The sequence below is a fragment of the Bubalus bubalis genome, chromosome 1 (assembly GCF_019923935.1).
Source record: "Bubalus bubalis isolate 160015118507 breed Murrah chromosome 1, NDDB_SH_1, whole genome shotgun sequence".
Taxonomy (NCBI): domain Eukaryota; kingdom Metazoa; phylum Chordata; class Mammalia; order Artiodactyla; family Bovidae; genus Bubalus; species Bubalus bubalis.
In genome coordinates, this window is record NC_059157.1 from 182,229,538 (window position 1) to 182,247,835 (window position 18,298).

General features: G+C 40.6%; 1 protein-coding gene across 3 annotated transcripts in view; it reads right to left on the reverse strand.

The window, feature by feature from the left end:
- The window catches only part of ACP3 (acid phosphatase 3), a 51,915-nt gene extending 35,249 nt beyond the window's left edge, over positions 1-16,666 (reverse strand). For all 3 annotated transcript variants that reach the window (XM_025291728.3, XM_025291716.3, XM_025291722.3), the window contains exons 1-4: positions 16,536-16,666; positions 8,150-8,245; positions 4,260-4,346; positions 3,653-3,805 (exon numbers count right to left, since the gene is read on the reverse strand). In XM_025291728.3, the coding sequence (XP_025147513.3) occupies positions 3,653-3,805; positions 4,260-4,346; positions 8,150-8,245; positions 16,536-16,661 (462 nt within the window). In that variant the 5' untranslated portion in view covers positions 16,662-16,666. The remainder of the gene's footprint in view (positions 1-3,652; positions 3,806-4,259; positions 4,347-8,149; positions 8,246-16,535) is intronic.
- Positions 16,667-18,298: the final 1,632 nt, after the last annotated feature.

The following is an 18,298-nucleotide window of genomic DNA, read 5'->3' on the forward strand; positions in this document are numbered from 1 at the left end:
AGCAAAATTTATCATCCTGCTTCACAGACTGACAAATCACTTTTGCCTGTTTACTTCCAAAACACAGTTGATTCTTGAACAATGCAGACATTATGGCTGCCAACCCTTACATAGTTGAAAATCCGTGTAGCTTCAGGGTCTGTATCCACTGTTTCGCATCTGAGACAGTCTACCTACTGTGGGTTTTGTAGTGCTGTGGTATACATTTATTGACAAAAATATGTATGTAAGTGGACCCGTGTAGTTCAAACCCACATTGTTCAGGAGTGTATCCAAAAGAGACCCTTCTTCTTTATCTTCATTGTCCCCTCCCAGTCCAGACCACCATAATCCATGTTTCAACTATTGTAAGGGCTTTCTGTGGGATCACTTTGCATCACAATCCATCCTTCATGCAGCAATTACACTAATACTTTTTATTTTATTTTTTTAAAGGCTAATATGTTGAAGCCATCAATCAAATCATGCCATTCTGTAGCTTATAACTTTCACCGTCTTTCCATTTTACTTGGAATAAAATCCAAACTCAGCCCCCAGTGATCTTTCTGTCCTGCTTTCCTACCGCTGCCCCCTCACTCACGTGTTTCCAGCAACACTGGGAGCCTCTTTGCTGTACCCTGAACACACAGGCTGGCAGTCTCTGCAGACTGTTCCCTGTCTGAGACATTCCCCCTCTACAGCTCTTCTAGACATTTTGCTCAGCCGCCATCAATCACATTACTTTATTTTATTTCCTTCAAGGAACTCATTGCCATTTGAAATGACTGTATTTATTTACTTCTTTATCATTTTTCCTATAAAACAGAAACTTGAAGACAGCCAGGGTCTTGCCTATCTCGTTCTTTGCTGTCATTTGTTCACTGTTGTCAAAGCCTAGAACAGGGCCTGACATATTAAATGCTACTCAAAAATCATTTTTTGATAAGTTTCTTCCTGTCTGTCATTTCTGATTCTGTGTCACCTGGTCATACCTTGCTTTCCTTTCTCTAATGTCCTTACCATCTACTTTCAGGCCTTCATTTCCTCACTCATGCATGGTTTCAAGTTATTTTCAGAGGCCTCAGTATCTTTTTCCTCCAAGTCAATGTCAGACAATTGCCCCAAAGCACTGCTCATCAGGTGTGTGCACAGTACTGAGATAAGTACAACAGTTTTTTCTACATCCACTGCTTTACATCTAAATTTCCCTGCCTGCCCAGGACTGTTCTTTTAAAGGCCTAGGTTTTAATGAATTACTTAACTTTTCTAGATTTTAGTTTTCTCATCCCACATATTCAAAGAGTCTTTTTGAAAACAGAAGAATCACCTAAACATCTGTCCAGCATTTTGTAGTTTATAAAGTCATTTCCTTTTCTTAACCAACTTGGTTTTCACAAATCCCTGTGAAGAATTTAGGTGGGTACTAGTATTTCCATTTTATAGAAAAGGAGACTGAAGAACAGGGAAGTAAGGTCAAGTATCTGAAGTGGTGGGTGGCTCTCAGACTTGGGTTTTCCCAACTTTAAATTCAACCCTCCTTCTATATCATGCTGCCTTTATCTCAAGATTCCCTCTGGTTATTAAATTTGGATTCTCTAACATGTGCCCAACACAGTTATTCTGTCTTGCTTTCATTCTTTCTAGACAAGAACTCTGGACACGGAAGGGCAAGTACTTTACATTGACTCAAAGCTCAGCTTTGGTGCTGCCTTCTTGTCCTTTCCTACCCTCCTCCAAGGTCTGGTTCAAGTTCTCACTCTGTCCATGAAGACTTGAATGACTGCCCTTTATAGTTCTAAGTATGACTTAGTCTCTGAATTCCTCCAGCATGTGCAGCTTGTTCTTGAAATCATTGCCCACCACCTTGTATTGTCTTCTACATACTTCATATGTGTGAATCTTTTTTCATCAAATGCACTGTAAATTAAGGAAGAAAACTTGTCTCATATTTCCCTTCTATTTCTGTATAGAAATAGAACTCTATATATACAGAGTTCTGGGTTGATTGATTTTGTTAAATTTCTTAGTTGATGTTAGAATTGTTTCATCTTGGTGGGTAAGTTTCAGAGGGCCACAGGTAAGGGGGCCTTTTTGCTCATTTCTCTCTCCCTCTCCTCTCTCCTTCACTCTCAATGCTTTTTTCTTCCTTTTTTAATAGCACCTGCATCCCTTTGCTATTTAAGTTAACCATTATCTTTCAGGACTAAGGATTAAATAGCTACCCTGGTTTATACTAGCTAAAGCTGGTGCTTCTGTCCAGTCTTTATGTAGAAAAGGCTGTGGGAAAAGTGAATATTTTTCTTTTTCAAAGAAAATATTCACAAGCACCACCCTCCTCAAACACTGATAATCATGATTCGTTTCTGATTCTGTGAAGGAAAGGGCATAAATAAATCATCTTGTCTTTTCAGGAGACACTGGAAAATTTGATTGGAGTAGATTTACCTAGAGAGGTTGACAGGGTTAAGCTATTTCTAAGCACTTGGGAAAAATTCTTAAGTCAATAGGCTCAGCAATTAGGTCAAATTTCTTGGGGTACTGACAATGTAAATGGGATAGTAACCTAACCCAGAGGTCACCAGGCAACATTCTAGGTTCAGTAGTCATGCTAAGCCTCAGTCATAAAGAGAGGAGATAGCCATGTTATAATATGACTCCAGGGGAATTAGGAAGGGTTCCTTGTCCCAGACTATTTCCTTCATACAGTCTTAAATTCAAGACCTGGAAGATTAGTTAGATTTATTATTACTATTTTAAGAATAGGAATTCCTCTGAAAAGATAAAAGAATTCTTGGTCAGTCCCATCAGTATAAATAAATTTGGAAGTTTCTCTTGAACAACTTCATTTAGGCAACTTGGTTTATGGTACTGGTTCTCAGCTTGGCTGTCCACTAGAATCATCCAGGGAAATTTTTAAAAACATATTGGTGCCTGGGTCCCACCCTCAGAGATGCTGATGTACTAGGGGGTGTGCCCTCAGCGTCAATATTTTTAAAATTTTACAGGTGATTCTAATATGCAACTAATTTTGAGAATGACTAGTTTGCACAAAAGGAAACTACTCTGGAATGAGATCTGTCTGGTTCTAGTCCCAGTAGTGATGTTTTTCAGCTGTGTGACTTTGGATCTACTTTGTTCATTGGACTTCTCTGAGCACTTTTTTCTCTGGCTATAAAAGGAGCGCAATAATATTGTCCATTCATAGCTGTTATGAAAGGTAAATATTATGACACATATAAAGTTTTGGCCACCAATTATGCACCCAAATCTTTCATTTTTACCTTAGCAGGAAAGGGGATTTTCATCAGGGGAGGGATATTTTCTAGGTAGAGAGGTCTTAGGATATTTTGGAGGGAGGAGAACCCTTTGTTGGGCACCAAAAACCTGGGAATTGAAGGCAGAACACTGAGAACTGTGTATGTGCATGTAAAGATGAAGAGGGACAAATAGCCAGAAGTTAAAAGAATAGCAAAGCAAATAATAAATCTCTAAAGAGAAATTGTGTTCCTACTCCTTCTTACCAGGGCTTTCTATGTCCTGTGCACCATTATTTAGGAAAGAATTAAGGCTGCACAGCCCACAAAGTGTCCAGACTCCCAAATCCACAAGTCCTGAGTAGCCTGCCTTCCTTCTTCCAGAACAAATGAAATCTCTGTTTTCCCAGAAAACTGACCTGATCTTCAGAAACAGGGACTGTGTGCACTGGGATGGGCTGCCAGGGTAGGCTGGGATTCCAGATGCTGATACCCACGGGGGGAAATAGGGCTGCAAGGTTTGTCATAGCACTCATCAAAGTCCGGTCAATATCTGTGCTTCGAACATGAACCTAGGGTGGGAAAATCAAAGCAGATCCAATTGAGAGGAACTGAGGTTTTCCCTCCACTATGGAGCTAATAGTATATTTGAGAAATGGTGGGACACCCACACCAAAATATTAGCAGACACGGTAGCATCATAATCATAATACCTATTATGGAAAAGACAGTATGATGGGCATGACATGACTTAAAGCAACCCGGTGAGTCAACAGTTGAATTGATGAAAGAGACAAATTAAGTAGTGGCTACTTGCCAAGCCAAAATATTTACCATAGGTGTCCATTTTGAACTTCCGTATATTCATACTTTTTTTGAGAACAAAATGTTTATACAAAGAGGAGTACATTTGTAAACAAGATATCTGACTTTTATAAGTTCCTTAGGAAATAGGAAACTTTTACAAATACATTATGTTACATTATTTCAAGGGGGAAGGTTCCCACTATTAGCTTCCCAACTTACCTGTTCACGTTTATAAGATTCATTCAAAAAGTTTTCATAACGTTTCCTTATATATTGTCCAAGTTCATAATGCTGCACCATGCCCAACTATGGGAACAAATACAAGAAAAAATTATTGAAAGTAAGTTCTATGAAGCTGTGAGTCTTATCACTCTTCATTGAATAAGTAGAGTGAACAGTGGTATATTTTAATAGTTTCATAGTAACAACACATTTTAAAATGCAAACAGGAAAAAAGAACTGTAATCTTTAGTCATGATTAAGTTAGCTCCCTGAGAAAACTCAATTCATTGTCATTAGCACTTAACATAGAATCTTGCACAGTTAATAGCTGGCAATTGACTGAATTTAAGTAAATGGTTCATCTCTTCCGGCAGAGCATTCAGTGGGTCATCTTTGTTGGTAGAGACTTTCAAGGGCTGGTTAGCTTGTGGAGGAAATTCAATCATCCTATAAGACGTTAGACTTGATGAATCTAAAGATCACCTTCAACCTCTGAGTGAAATAATTTATTGTCTATACAGTTCACTTATGTCTGGTTCACGAAAAGTTAAAGCCTGTTATTCAAAGTGTGGACTCTGGATCAGCAGTATTAGCATCACTTGGGAGTATGTTAGAAACCAAATTCTTGGGCCCCACTCTTGACCTATTGAACCAGAATCATTGTGGGGAGAGCTCAGAAATCTGTTTTTTAACAAGCTCATTAAGATTCCAATGGCAGTTAGTCATCAAGAAGTGTTGCCTTAGCTTGATGATCCTCAAGCATTACTGTGCATCAGAAGCAAAATTATCTAGGGTGCTTCTTGAAATGCAGATTCCTCAGTGTTTCTGCCAGAGATTCCAGCTCATTGGATCCTGAGTGTAGCCCTGGAATCTGTATGTTGACAAGTTCCCTAAGTAACTCAGATCTGTGTAGTAGAACACTACGCTTTGGGCAATATTGCATTCAAGTCTGTCTTTAATTCAGAGCCTCATCAGAAGAGGAGTCAGAAAAGATGTGGTCACTGTGGCTTTGGATTGGTTCCACTCACTCATTTACTTGCCACTCCTGGCTACCTTTCTAGATGGGAAAAGAAGTAGGAAAAGAATAATGTGTACTTTGAGGTTTGTGAATTCCCTAAATAATCTGGATAGCTGAAGAAGCAAGTACTTTTGGTATAATTGTTGTTCTAACCTAAAGCTAACTTTTAAGGAAATAGTCATCTTCTATAGAACAGTAAATCACCTGGGGAACTCATTAAGAACAAAGATTCCCAGGCTTCAACCCTAGAGTTTCTAGTTCAGTTGGGGAGAGGGCAGAGAATTTGCATTTCTGACAAATTTCCAGGTAATAGTGATGTTGCTCATCCAGGGACCATACTTTGAAAACCATTGAACTCAAAAAGAACCATTGCTTTGTCACTATGCAGATTGGAAGTACCTAGTCAAGGGCAGTGGCAAACCTAGACAGCATATTAAAAAGCAAAGACATTACTTTGCCTACAAAGGTCTGTCTAGTCAAAGCTATGGTTTTTCCAGTAATCATGTATGGATGTGAGGGTTGGAATATAAAGAAAGGCTAAGTGCTGAAGAATTGATACTTTTGAACTGTGGTGTTGGAGAAGACTCTCGAGAATCCCTTGGATTGCAAGGAGATCAAACCAGTCAATCCTAAAGGAAGTCAACCCTGAATATTCACTGGAAGGGCTGATGCTGAAGCTCCAACACTTTGGCCACCTGATGAAAAGAGCTGACTCATTGGAAAAGACCCTGATGCTGGGAAAGATTGCAGGCAGGAGGAGAAGGGGACAAGAGAGGATGAGATGGTTGGATGGCATCACTGAATCAATGGACATGAGTTGGAACAAACTCCAAGAGATAATAGTGAAGGACAAGGAAGCCTGGTATGCTGCAGTTCATGGGTTTGTGAAGAGTTGGACATGATGGAGCGACTGAACAACAAGCCAAGGGCCGGAATTTGAGCTCCAGAATGTTATTACTTCAAGAGTAATATACCAGCACGATGAGCATCACTTAGGAGTTTGTTAGAAATGGAGACTCTCAGGCCATGTCAGGCCCAATTAATTAGAATCTGCATTTTAACAAGATCCCCCAATAATTCACTTGCACTGGGAAGATTGAGAACACCAGGGGAAACTGGTGGCTCGTCAAGAGAATGCCAGAAGAACTCAGACAGATCCCACTGTCTGTAAGAATCTTTTGATTTTAGTGGAACATTACAGCAAGGGAACCAGAGTCTTGACAGAACCATAGATACCATGAAGCAGCCCTATAGTTTTATAACCCTTCTCTTTTTCAGGAAGCCAGAAGTTATGTAGGCTATAGTGGGAAGAGCTCTGATGGGAACCAGAAGATGCTGGCCTCAAATAGCCTCTTTGCATTTTCTCCTCATTGAGATGATGCAGTTAGGACAGTAATTCTCAGCCTTTGCTACACACTAGATCAAGGAGTTTCTAAAAATCCCACTGTTCAGGCTGCACCCTAGATGGATTAAATAAGAAACTTCCAGGAAGACAATAGTATTTTGTAAAGCTCTCCAAGTAGTTCCAATATTTAGCCAAGATCAAGACCCATTAATTTAGGGTAGATATTCAACTCTAAACATTCTATGATATTTTCTTAATATATTTAAACAATATTTTGGTCAGGACAAAATCAATACATGTGGCCTTGTGGCTCCAAACAGAAGGTTAATTCACTTACACAGGTGAAGTGCGCAGGGCACTGGAGCATGACCACAGATGTCTTTGTTTCCCAGCTCACCTTCTTGGGTGCTCTTTAGTAAGTAGGGCTACCTGAGTTTGACTACTTTTAACGAAGGTTCAATCCCAATACATCCATCTAATAAAAATCAATTTTAGCAATACTACTACCAAAGGAATCGAGTTTTCCTAACTCTGCTGATTCAGGATTATTTTCTACTTTCTCAGGTGGAGCCTGAGAAACTCATGGGCTGGCTTCTAAGCAATTCTTGGCTCTCTTCAGCATCTTTTAAGTTCATATATTCTTCTGTTATACGCAGAGTACATCATGCAAAATGCTGGGCTGGATGAAGCACAAGATGGAACCAAGGTTGCCAGGAGAAATATCAATAACCTCAGATATGCAGATGACACCAGCTTTATGGCAGAAAGTAAAGAGGAACTAAAGAGCCTCTTGATGAAACTGAAAGAGGAGAGTGAAAAAGCTGGCTTAAAACTCAACATTAAAAAAACTAAGATCATGGCATTCAGTCCTATCACTTCATGGCAAATAGATGGGGGAACAATGAAAACAGTGACAGACTTTATTTTATTGGGCTCCCAAATCACTGCAAATGGTGACTGCAGCCATGAAGTTGATGCGAAGACCTGACTCATTGGAAAAGACCCTGATGCTGGGAAAGACTGAAGTCAGGAGGAGAAGGGGATGACAGAGGATGAGATGGTTGGATGGCATCACCAATTTTATGGACATGAATTTGAGCAAACTCTGGGAGTTGGTGAGGGACAGGGACGCCTGATGTGCTGCAGTCCATGGGGTTGCAAAGAGTTGTACATGACTGAATGATTGAACTGAACCGATTCTTCTGTTGTCCATGCACAACTCATGCTTTAATAAACCCAGCAGGAAATCCTATATATAACCAAATTCTATATATTTCTATAATTCTATATAAAATTCTATACAATTTTCCTACAGTTACTAGTCACTAGGGGTGACTTGATCATGATCAGAAATTGTTGAGCACAATCAAAGCACATTTTACACTTTTTAGATCCCAGGTACCTGTGCAAAACATTTCCCCATATTTGAGTAACTAAAGTAGTTATACAGTTTCAATATATTGTAACAATCCCACAGTTTCCCTTAAGACTCATCAGAAACCCTTAGATGAAAATCCAACCAACCTGAGTGAGTTGGCCAAATCCCTGTGGCCATGAGGATTCCTTAATGGGATCATTAGGAAAGGTTTCAATAGGACTTCGGTCTCCATGCCTAAAAACCTGAAAATAGATTGAGATAGTAATGTTACCAGCTTAGGTGTTTTACCTCTGTTCATCGTGATAGAGGGCTTCCCTTGCAGCTCATCTGGGAAAGAATCTGCCTGCATTGTGGGAGACCTGGATTCGATCCCTGCTTTGGGAAGATCCCCTGGAGAAGGGAAAGGTTACGCACTCCAGTATTCTGACCTAGAGAATTCCATGGACCATATAATCCATGGGGTTGCAAGGAGTTGGACACAACTGAGTGACTTTCTTTTACTTTTTTTTTTTAATTGTGATGGAGGTTTCATCTAAACCTCTGATTCTCAACACTGGATGCTTGCTGGAATCAACTGGGAAGTTAAAAGTTTTCTAAGGACTGGATTCCTCCCTTGTGATTTTAGTTTAATTAGTTTTGGATGCAGCCAGGGCATTAGGGTTTTAAAAACCTCCTCAAGTAAATTTTAGGTTAAGAACAGCTATTCTAAGTTTACTAACACTTTCCTAATAGCTCATCATCTTGTTATGCACATTACCAGAAACACAGGAAAACTGTTAGGGAACTGTTATTGTTTCAAGTAATGTGAATGAGAATGATGAGCCATTAGAAGTCAGGTGACCCACAGGTCTCCACAGGTGGAGAATGATTTGTACATCAGATAGGGCAAGAGGGAAAACAAAGCTTAGCAAGATCACTTTATTACAGACAAGCTCTGATGAGAAATGCTGCTGCTGCTGCTAAGTCGCTTCAGTCATGTCCGGCTCTGTGTGACCCCATAGACGGCAGCCCACCAGGTTCCTCCGTCCCTGGGATTCTCCAAGCAAGAACATTGGAGTGGGTTGCCATTTCCTTCTCCAATGCATGAAAGTAAAAAGTGAAAGTGAAGTCATTCAGTCGTTTTCGACTCTTAGCGACCCCATGGACTGCAGCCTACCAGGCTCCTCTGTCCATGGGATTCTCTAGGCAAGAGTACTGGAGTGGGGTGCCATTGCCTTCTCCACTGATGAGAAATATCCCCTCCCTAATTATGATTATAGTAGTAATAGTATTAACATTTTGACATATAATAATAGTTGCTTTTAAATGCTACATACGGTTTGTGACCATCTTTGGCCAATGATTTATTAGTTTTTAGGAAGTTAAGGATAAAGAACTTGCCAGTGAGATTAGAAAAGCTAATTATCAACACTTTAAGAACATACTTCTGGATTTGTTTGCATGTCATCATGCTTCTTTGCACATTTTACTCTTTGGGGAGGGTAGTCTGGACTTTTGAAACCTTGGTGAGTGAGAGTTGCTCAGTCATGTCTGACTCTTTGTGACCACATGGACTATATAGTCCATGGAATTTTCCAGGCCATAATGCTGGACTGGGTAGCCTTTCCCTTCTCCAAAGGATCTTCCTAACCCAGGTCTCCCACATTGCAGGCGGATTCTTTACCAGCTGAGCCGCAAGGGAAGCCCAAGAATACAGAAGTGAGTAACCTATTCCTTCTCCAGCAGATCTTCCAGTCCCAGGAAATGAACCGGGGTTGAAACCTTGGTACTTCGATTTTAATATGTTTTCTGAATAGCATATCAAACCAAACACAAAGCTATTTTATAAGCAAAAGATAAGAAAAGAAAAACTCAAGAAATACAAGATGAAGTCTGCACTGGTGTCAGCAAGCATTTTTAATACAGAGGAGGGCTGCCTAACACCTTGCCTTCTCTGAGATTCCAGCACTGGTCACGCATACTACCTGGCTAACGTGCTCCACTGAAAAGAAAGCCAAGAGGCTGTTCTTTTGAAATCTTGTAAAACAGTTCAGCAGACACAGAGTAAGGAACAGTCTCAGACTTAAGTCATTTTTGAGATGGGATTCCAGGAAAAGGAAAAGGAGGGAGGCTTCTAAGACCTAGGTTGTGTCTCTGGTGTTTGAAGAAAACTTGTCTTTTGGCCATCTGAACTGGTAAGAAATTGAAATCTCAGTAGAACAGGCTATGGCAAACAGAGGGACAATGGTGTGGTGGATCTTAAGAAACTATTTTGGTCAGGTAAGGAATTATTGTCATGGATGGTCACTTAGCTGTGTACTCTCTGATGGACACCTACAGTTACTAGTCACTAGGGGTGACTTGATCATGATCAGAAATTGTTGAGGCTAATCATTAGTGCTTCTCTTTCCACAATCAAAACACATTTTATACTTTTTACATCCCAGGTAATTGTGCAAAGTACTTGAGGGCTTCCTTGGTGGTTCAGACTGTAAAGAATCTGCAATGCAGGAGACCTGGGTGGGGAAGATCCCCTGGAGAAGGAAAAGGCATGCCACTCAAGTAGGTATGGAGAAGTCTATGGACAGAGGATCCTGGAAGGCTATAGTCTATGGGGTCACAAAGAGTAGGACATGACTAAGTGACTAAAACTTTCCCAGATCTGAATAACAAAATTACTATATGGTTTCAGTGGATTATAAACTCCACATTGTTTAGTTTCTAGAGTTTCTCATCCTTAGCACAGTTGGCATTTTGGCTGTGGAGGGCTGTCCTGTGCATAGTAGGGATGTTTAGCAATGTCCCTGGCCTTCGCCCACTAGATGCCAATGGCATTCCCCAGTTGTGACATTGCCAAATGTCCCCAGGAGCCAAAACTACCCCTAGCTGAGAGCCACTGAACCAAAGAGAAGTTGGATGAGAGACACTATAGCAAAATAACTTACAACACTTCCTACCAGCCTGTAATCACAATAACTCAACACTTTTAGAATGCTTGCTTTGTCCTAGAAGCTGTGCTTCTCATATATCTAATCCTCTCATCAATTCTGCAAAGCAATTACTATCATTATCTTCATTTCACGCACCAGAAAACTGACCTTAGTTAAATGACCCGCCCAAGATCACACGGTAGGTCTTAAGTGGTTGAGCAGAAATACAAACAGGTTTTGTGAGTCCAACACCAGCTTCTGAACCCACATAAGAGGCTCATTTCTCTCTGCTCTAACATGCCTCTTAGCCTTCCATCAGTGGAAGATCTGGGACCTGCTGCTTTTTTATGAACTAAAATTGGAAATTATGTGTGTGTGTGGGGGCGGGGGGAATTGTGTTGCATTAGAGGAAACCAAAACCTTGATGTAAGAAACATCCTCAAACATTATTTAACAGATAAATCTGAGGATATGCAACTAAATGACAGAATGGCCTGGGGAGAAAAACAAGTGTGGTATCTTTAGATGAGTATCTTAGAGAGCAAAGCTGAAATAAGACCATAAGACGTGGGCAAGCTTTCCTGCTTTGTTTTACAGGTCAGGAATAATTGTACTCCCTTACATTTCAGTGGCTTTCCAGGTGGTGTGGTGGTAAAGAATATGCCAGCTAATGCATGAGAAGTGAGAGACGTGGGTTCAGTCCTTGGATGGGGAAGATGTCCTGAAATGGCAACCCATTTCAGTATTCTTGCCTGGAAAATTTCATGGACAGAGGAGCCTGGCAGGCTCCATGCATTTGCAAAGAGTCGGACATGACTGAGCACACATGGACATTTCAGTAGGTTTTCAGGGCTTCTGAAGTAGTGGCTCACACATGCTGTGAACTCTTTGGAAGGGGTGTTCCACAGAAACACTTAATGAACCATATTCCACCTCCAGTGCTAGAAATCAAAATGTATATGTGTGTGTGTGTGTGTGTGTGTACACAGGTGCACACCTGTCCCTCAAGCACATGAAGATGGCATTCTCGAGCTTCTGGAGTTTCTTCACTTTACCTGGAGGCTTTGGACTATGCTCAGGCATTTTTTTTAAAGTCTGTGGCAGGGCAATCTTCTTAGCTGCTGCCCTGCCAAAATTTATATCCTCTGTTCTCAGTCCAACAATCACAGTCTATCAAATCCTTTAGAAGACTAAGACTAGTGGTGCTACTCTACTACTGGTACTGAACCTACTGGTTCTGCACTAGGACGATGTGCAGTACCAGTAGCAATTACAAAAGGAAGACATCCAGGATAATAACAACCCCTTATGTTTGTGTTTCGGTGGTTTTGTACAACTCTCTCCCCTGCCATCTCGTTTAATTCTTACAACTCTGTGAGGACAGATTGGCACTATTGCTGCACTGAAAAAATAAGAAAAGCAAGGCTTAAAGAGATGAAATAAGCCATCCAGATCTCTCGCCTCCCTCCCATGATTGCTAGCCCATTGTTTTCTCCGCCATATCACATTTACTTTACCCTTTTAAATCAAAGGGGGATTCCCTAGTAGCTCAAATGGTACAGAATCTGCCTGCAATGCAGGGTTTGATCCCTGGAGAAGGAAGATCCCTGGAGAAGAGCATGACATCCCATTCCAGTATTCTTGCCTGGAGAATTCCATGGACAGAGGAGCCTGGTGGTCTGTAGTCCATGGGGTCACAAAAAGCTGAACACAACTGAGCAACTTTCACTATTACTACTAAATCAAAGGTAACTTTTTAAAAAGAACCATGATTTGGTACCCATGTGACTGATCCTGCTCCATTGAGTCTGTTGACCAGATTTGGTGCGCTGTGTATGATGTGGAGACCCTGATGACTGGAGGACATCTTGTCTAGTCCCCCTTCCCTGCCATCAGTTAGGAGTTCTAAAGTGTAAGTCAAAATAGTGTCTTGATTGCTTTAGAACTCTTGAATGTCCTCTCATTCTATCACTTTTTTTTTTTTTTTGCAGAAAATTAGAAAAATATACAAAAATAGAGATTTTTATAATGAGCCACTATGAATCCATCACTTGCTCCAACAATGATCAGCTCATGTGTGGCCAGTCTTGTTTCATGTACTCCCACTGACTCTAAGACATTATATCATTTCCCACTGTTCTTTGCATAATATTCAAAGTCCTTGCAATAGCTCACTAGACACTACCTGATGTGGTCCTGCCCACGGCCATGTTCTTCCCTCACATTTTTGCTAAGCATGCTTAGCCAGAGGAGACTCTGCTGCTCTATCCAGTACATTAAGTGTGTTCCAGCTTCAGGGCCTTCATGTTCTATCTTCCTGGAATGTTCAGCTTCTGCATCTCCTGGCACATTCACTTGGTTGCTAAGAGAACTTGGCTTCTGGAATTAAACTCTACTTTCTATCTGGTTAGGTATGTTCCAAGTCATGAACATTTCTTGATGCACAAACCTTGCCATGAAGAATAAGTTTATTTAATTTTCTTCTTTTTAGGAAATGAGAAATAACTCCTTTGGTAAAGAGAATTAAAAAGTGAAAGACTTTGGGTAGAAAGGAATGAGTTGAGTAAATAAATGACACTTCAGAGATTAGAAGAGAAGCCAACTGCTTCTTAAGGGACTCAGGGTGGGAACACACCCTGCACTCCCCATGAGGAAGGCTGAAAGGCCTGGCATACTAATAGGATGTATTTATGGCCCAGGAGGATACTGAGCCTTCAGGAGAGAGGAGGGAAGCCCTCCTCAAGTGTACTTACACACAGATGTGTGTCTCCCACAAGACAAAATACATTAGAATTCACAGGTGGTAGAAACTGAGTGCAAACCTGTTAGCCTAACGTTCCAGCGGACATAACTATCTAATACCTTCAATTCTCCTTGGTGAAAAATGATGAAAGGTCAAGTAGAACCTTTAAGGACATTATATTAGAATATTCAAAACTCTGCAAAGTCCCACATTTAAGAGACTTTTAAACACAGTTTAATTCACATTTTCTTCCCCAAACTGATTTGACTATAGAAGCCTATTTTTTAAAATCAAGCAAAACCTGTTAACAACTTGTCAAACTAGCATTCCACTAGATATGCACTGGTGAACCTGTTTCAAAAGGCACATGGTGACTCTGTTCATGAGAGAACAAGAACTGGGCAGATTCCTGCTATTTCTGCCAAGAACAGTTTTTCAGAATCGAGGAAGATTTATTTTTCTTGGATTGCAGTGGAAAACCACTGCTGAATATGTGTGAAGCCAACACACAGACCTTGCTGGGGAGGCCTCAGCTCCATGTGCTGGGTTAGACACGCATGGCAGGAACAGAATATGTCTAGTGATTAAGGGCAGGTTTCTGAAATCATACAGCCTGAGTTCAAATCTTAGCTGTGTGATCATGAGCAATTTTCTTAATCTCTTTGTGCCTCAATTCCTTCAACTATAAAACAGGGTTAATAAGGTTTTTACAAAAACCTCATAGAACAGTTCCCAGATTTAGCAAACAAAAATGTAAGATGCCCCAATATTGCATGTAAACATATGTATATTAACAAACTATTTGATGTTCATCTGAAATGCAAATTTAACTGGGCATCCTGTGTTTTCTGGTAACCCTATTTTGTAGGGCTGTTGGGAGGACAATGTAACATAATTCATATTGAAAATCTCATTGAGATTTTTGTTTGCTAAATCTGAGAACTGTTGCCCAGTGGCTCAGTGGTAAAGAATCCACCCACAATGCAGGAGATGTGGGTTTGATCCCTGGGTCAGGACGATCCCTTGGGGAGAGAAATGGCAACCCACTTCAGTATTCTTGCCGTGGACAGAGGAGCCTGGTGGGCCACATGGGGTCACAAAAGAGTTGGACTTAGTGACTACACAGCAACAACAATCTTTCTTTCACTCTGGTTCTCCTAATCATTTTTAGGGAATTCCCTGGGTATATAACCGAACCATTTATAGTCAGATATTTTCTATAATCAATAAAAAGAATATAGTGATATCTTCTGCCTTAAGTCCTTAGATATAGTTTTATGGTAAAGAGAAATGTATTGTTGCCTCAATCTACCATTAATGGAAGAAAGCTGTGGTAGGAAAAATTGTTAACATTAGTCTTGTTTAGTAACTGTTAAATCTTTTAGTTCCAAGAGAGCTAACTTTGTAAGCTTTTTCTCAGGGAAGAATTAACTTGTAGTTCCTGAACACATGTTTACCAGGAATGGAGAGGGAGAAGGGAAACCTACAACAGTTTGGTAGCCAAGGAAGCAAGCCTGGGCTGTTGTAAAACAGGGAGGAGAGAATGGACCAGATGCAGTTAGGTGCGAGTTCACTGTAATATCTTGAAGAGGATTACCCCTCCGCCAGCTCGTTGAGAGTGCAATTTCTGCAGATATAAGTAAACGTCTAACTCACATGGATTTCCCTATATAAAGTACACAACCTTATAAAGACTTTCTTTTTCAACACAGAAGCCTGAATTCTGTGAACACTGGTGAATCGTTTGTAAATAAATTGACGATATGTTCCTCTGGTTCTCTCTCTTTCATTGTTGACTCATGACCTAGTAAAGATTTATTGGATGAAGAATCGTGATTTGCAAAAACATATGGTTATTAAATTTTTCTATAGAAGGGAAAGAAAGAAGTTCTGAGTACAGCAAGCTGAGAAAAATGAGAATTTCAGGTTTAATTTTTAAGTAAATGGTGACCTCCCTTGAAAGTATAAAAATAAGTTTTGGATATTCTTTCAGGAAGAAAATGTACTTAACAGCATACTTCTACTCTATCAAATGAAAAGATGTGATAAAGAAAAAAAGATGGAGAGAGCCTATAAAATACGTGGAGAGGGTCAGAGGCAGAGAGCAGTGAGTGAAACAGGAAAAAGAGAAATAGAAAAACAGGGACAATCAAAGATCAAGACAGAAACCAAGAGATATAAGAGAATAACCACACGGTTAGTAAAGTGGTTAATCCCCTTAATCCCCTTTACTTCACAAACTTTCTCCCTATCTATTTTTTAAAACAATGCCAACAGTATATCTTCTTTCCTTGACAACATCCATTAGCCTCCCATCCCCCTTTCCTAATTTGTCGTGCTTCCTAACATGTCACATGGGTGGGGAAAAACATGATTTTAATGATCAACCATATCTGTTTCAGGAAGTCATCCTAGAATTCTTGGGTTTTAGTTTTATGCTTCAAAGACTGCTTATAAATGTGTTTTCTAGTTTCCTGATAAACAAAAAGGGAAGGGGTTATTAAATTGAGAAAATGACAGTTTTTTGGCTTGCCAACGAATAATCATTAAATGAAACCAGTCTAGCTCCTGGTGCTAAACAGACCTAAAGGAGGCACCTCCTGGTCTCGTGTGGCTATCGAGAGGAAACATTTAAGGCAGTTGCAAAGTAAGTGACTAGGTAAATAACATTGGCAAAGTAAAAGATTATCCAAACCAAACAGGATTTTGTTAGGATATGTTTGTTCTTTTTTACAAGGAACTTGCAAAACTTGCTTATTCACTTTCTGAGTTGGGTCTCTGGGAGACTATACTAAGGTAAAATGAAATGGACACTTGGTTTTCAGACCCTGTTGGTAGCAAATGGATTTAAAGGAAAAGCAATGAGAGAAGTCTACTCACCAATGTCACAAACCTCAGTTCCTTGGCTCTCACACCTCGGTGCAGGTCCGGCAGGAAGGAAAGCAGAAGCAACAGGCTGAGGCGAAGGCTTGTTGCCCTGGCCGTGAGGAGGGCAGCATTTCTCATCCTGGGGAGAGCTGTTTCAGGCTAGAGTTGGGATGTGCTGCTTCCAGGGCAAAGCCATTAGAGGGGAAGATATTTAACCAAGGGTTTGAAAGGGAAGGAGGAACTGGGAGGAGCCAGTCTCCAGGTAGCTTGGGGAGGGATTTAGCCTGTGTCTGGTCAGATCATTTTTGGCTGAGTGTCAGAGTTCATGGTCTTCTGGATTTAAGTTAAAATACTGAGGCCCAGACAAGGGAGAGCTGTTGCTCAGGGTCATAGAGCACACGGCTAGATATTTCTTTTCTGCCTTATCTTTATCCTTTCTTTAGGTGGGGTGTGATACAACATTTGCTTTGTGGCTGTCACTTGGGAAAGGATTAGATCTCAACTTTGGAAACCTTAGGTTAGTGACTTCTAATCTTTTTAGTAATGCAGAATTATAGGGAGAGAAATATGGAAGGAACTGCAGATACCAGCATATTTTGGGTATATTCTCCAGGCCAAAGGTGGCTTTCTTCCCTAAAACTCTCATGTAGCCTATTTTTAAGTTGAAGAAAAGTAAGAACAACTTTGTTTTGAGAATTTTTAGTCACACTTTAAGATATTTGGGGCTTATTTGGGGCTCATCTGAGGTATCCTAAAATTAGGATTAGAAGTACCTTTTCTAACCTGACAGTTTAAAAACAAGAACAACAAACTGACCTAGAGTTCTGTCATTAGTCACCGACTCTGACTGGGAGTCATATAGTCTGGGTGAGTCACAGCCTTGCTTCTACAGCAGTGATCTAATCAGGGATGCTATGAAAGAGGATAATCCAGGCTGAGAGAATTTAGATTTCCTTTTTTCCCAACCTGTCAGCCCCATACAGGCTAAAATAGGATATTGGTGCAGAGCTGCCTGTCAGGATGCTCCCACCCCATCAATGGAGAGAACCCCTCATTCTCTGGTACAGTGCACTGGGGAGACCTCTGTTGTTATGTGATCATAGGCTGCTGTAGAAAGTGGTGGGTGGGACAGCTGTTGCCTCTTCTGGTGTGGGGGAATATGTGTGGAGAATGAATGCACGTATGGTTAGGGTTTGGCATTTAAGGGAACTTGTGACCCTCTCTTTACCATCAAATTCTCCACCTGCCAGTCCCCACTGTCATTTTTAATGCATGAGACATTGAGGAGATACATCAGAGAAAAGGAGATGAAAATTGAAAGGTTGCCCAGGTGGGTAGAGACAAAGTTGCCACATGGATTCCTGCTATATGTTCTGGGCAACCTGAGAAAGGAAGTTCCAGCAGCTGCTGACCACCTGCTTAGTTCTGAACAATGTGCCTTCAATTGTGCCAGATACTTGATTCTTCACAGTGCCTTATTTTCTCAAGAATCAGCCAGCTCTTTGTTCTCCTATCTTCTTCCTTGTCTCACCCTTTGACTGTTACCTGGCACTATTCTGACTACAGCCTTCATGCTTTCTGATAATGGCTCTGGTTCTTTAACCTATCTGTGCCATCTTGTGCTAGGTTGGATAAACTACCTCTCACCCAGACCCTACTTTCACTGTGTCACCTCCTCTGGGCTCCTTTTAGCCTTCCAAGTAAGAAGGAGAACAATAGCTTTTTATTAAAAGAGCCAGAAAAAGGCTGCTTGAATTGAATACATCTCAACTCAA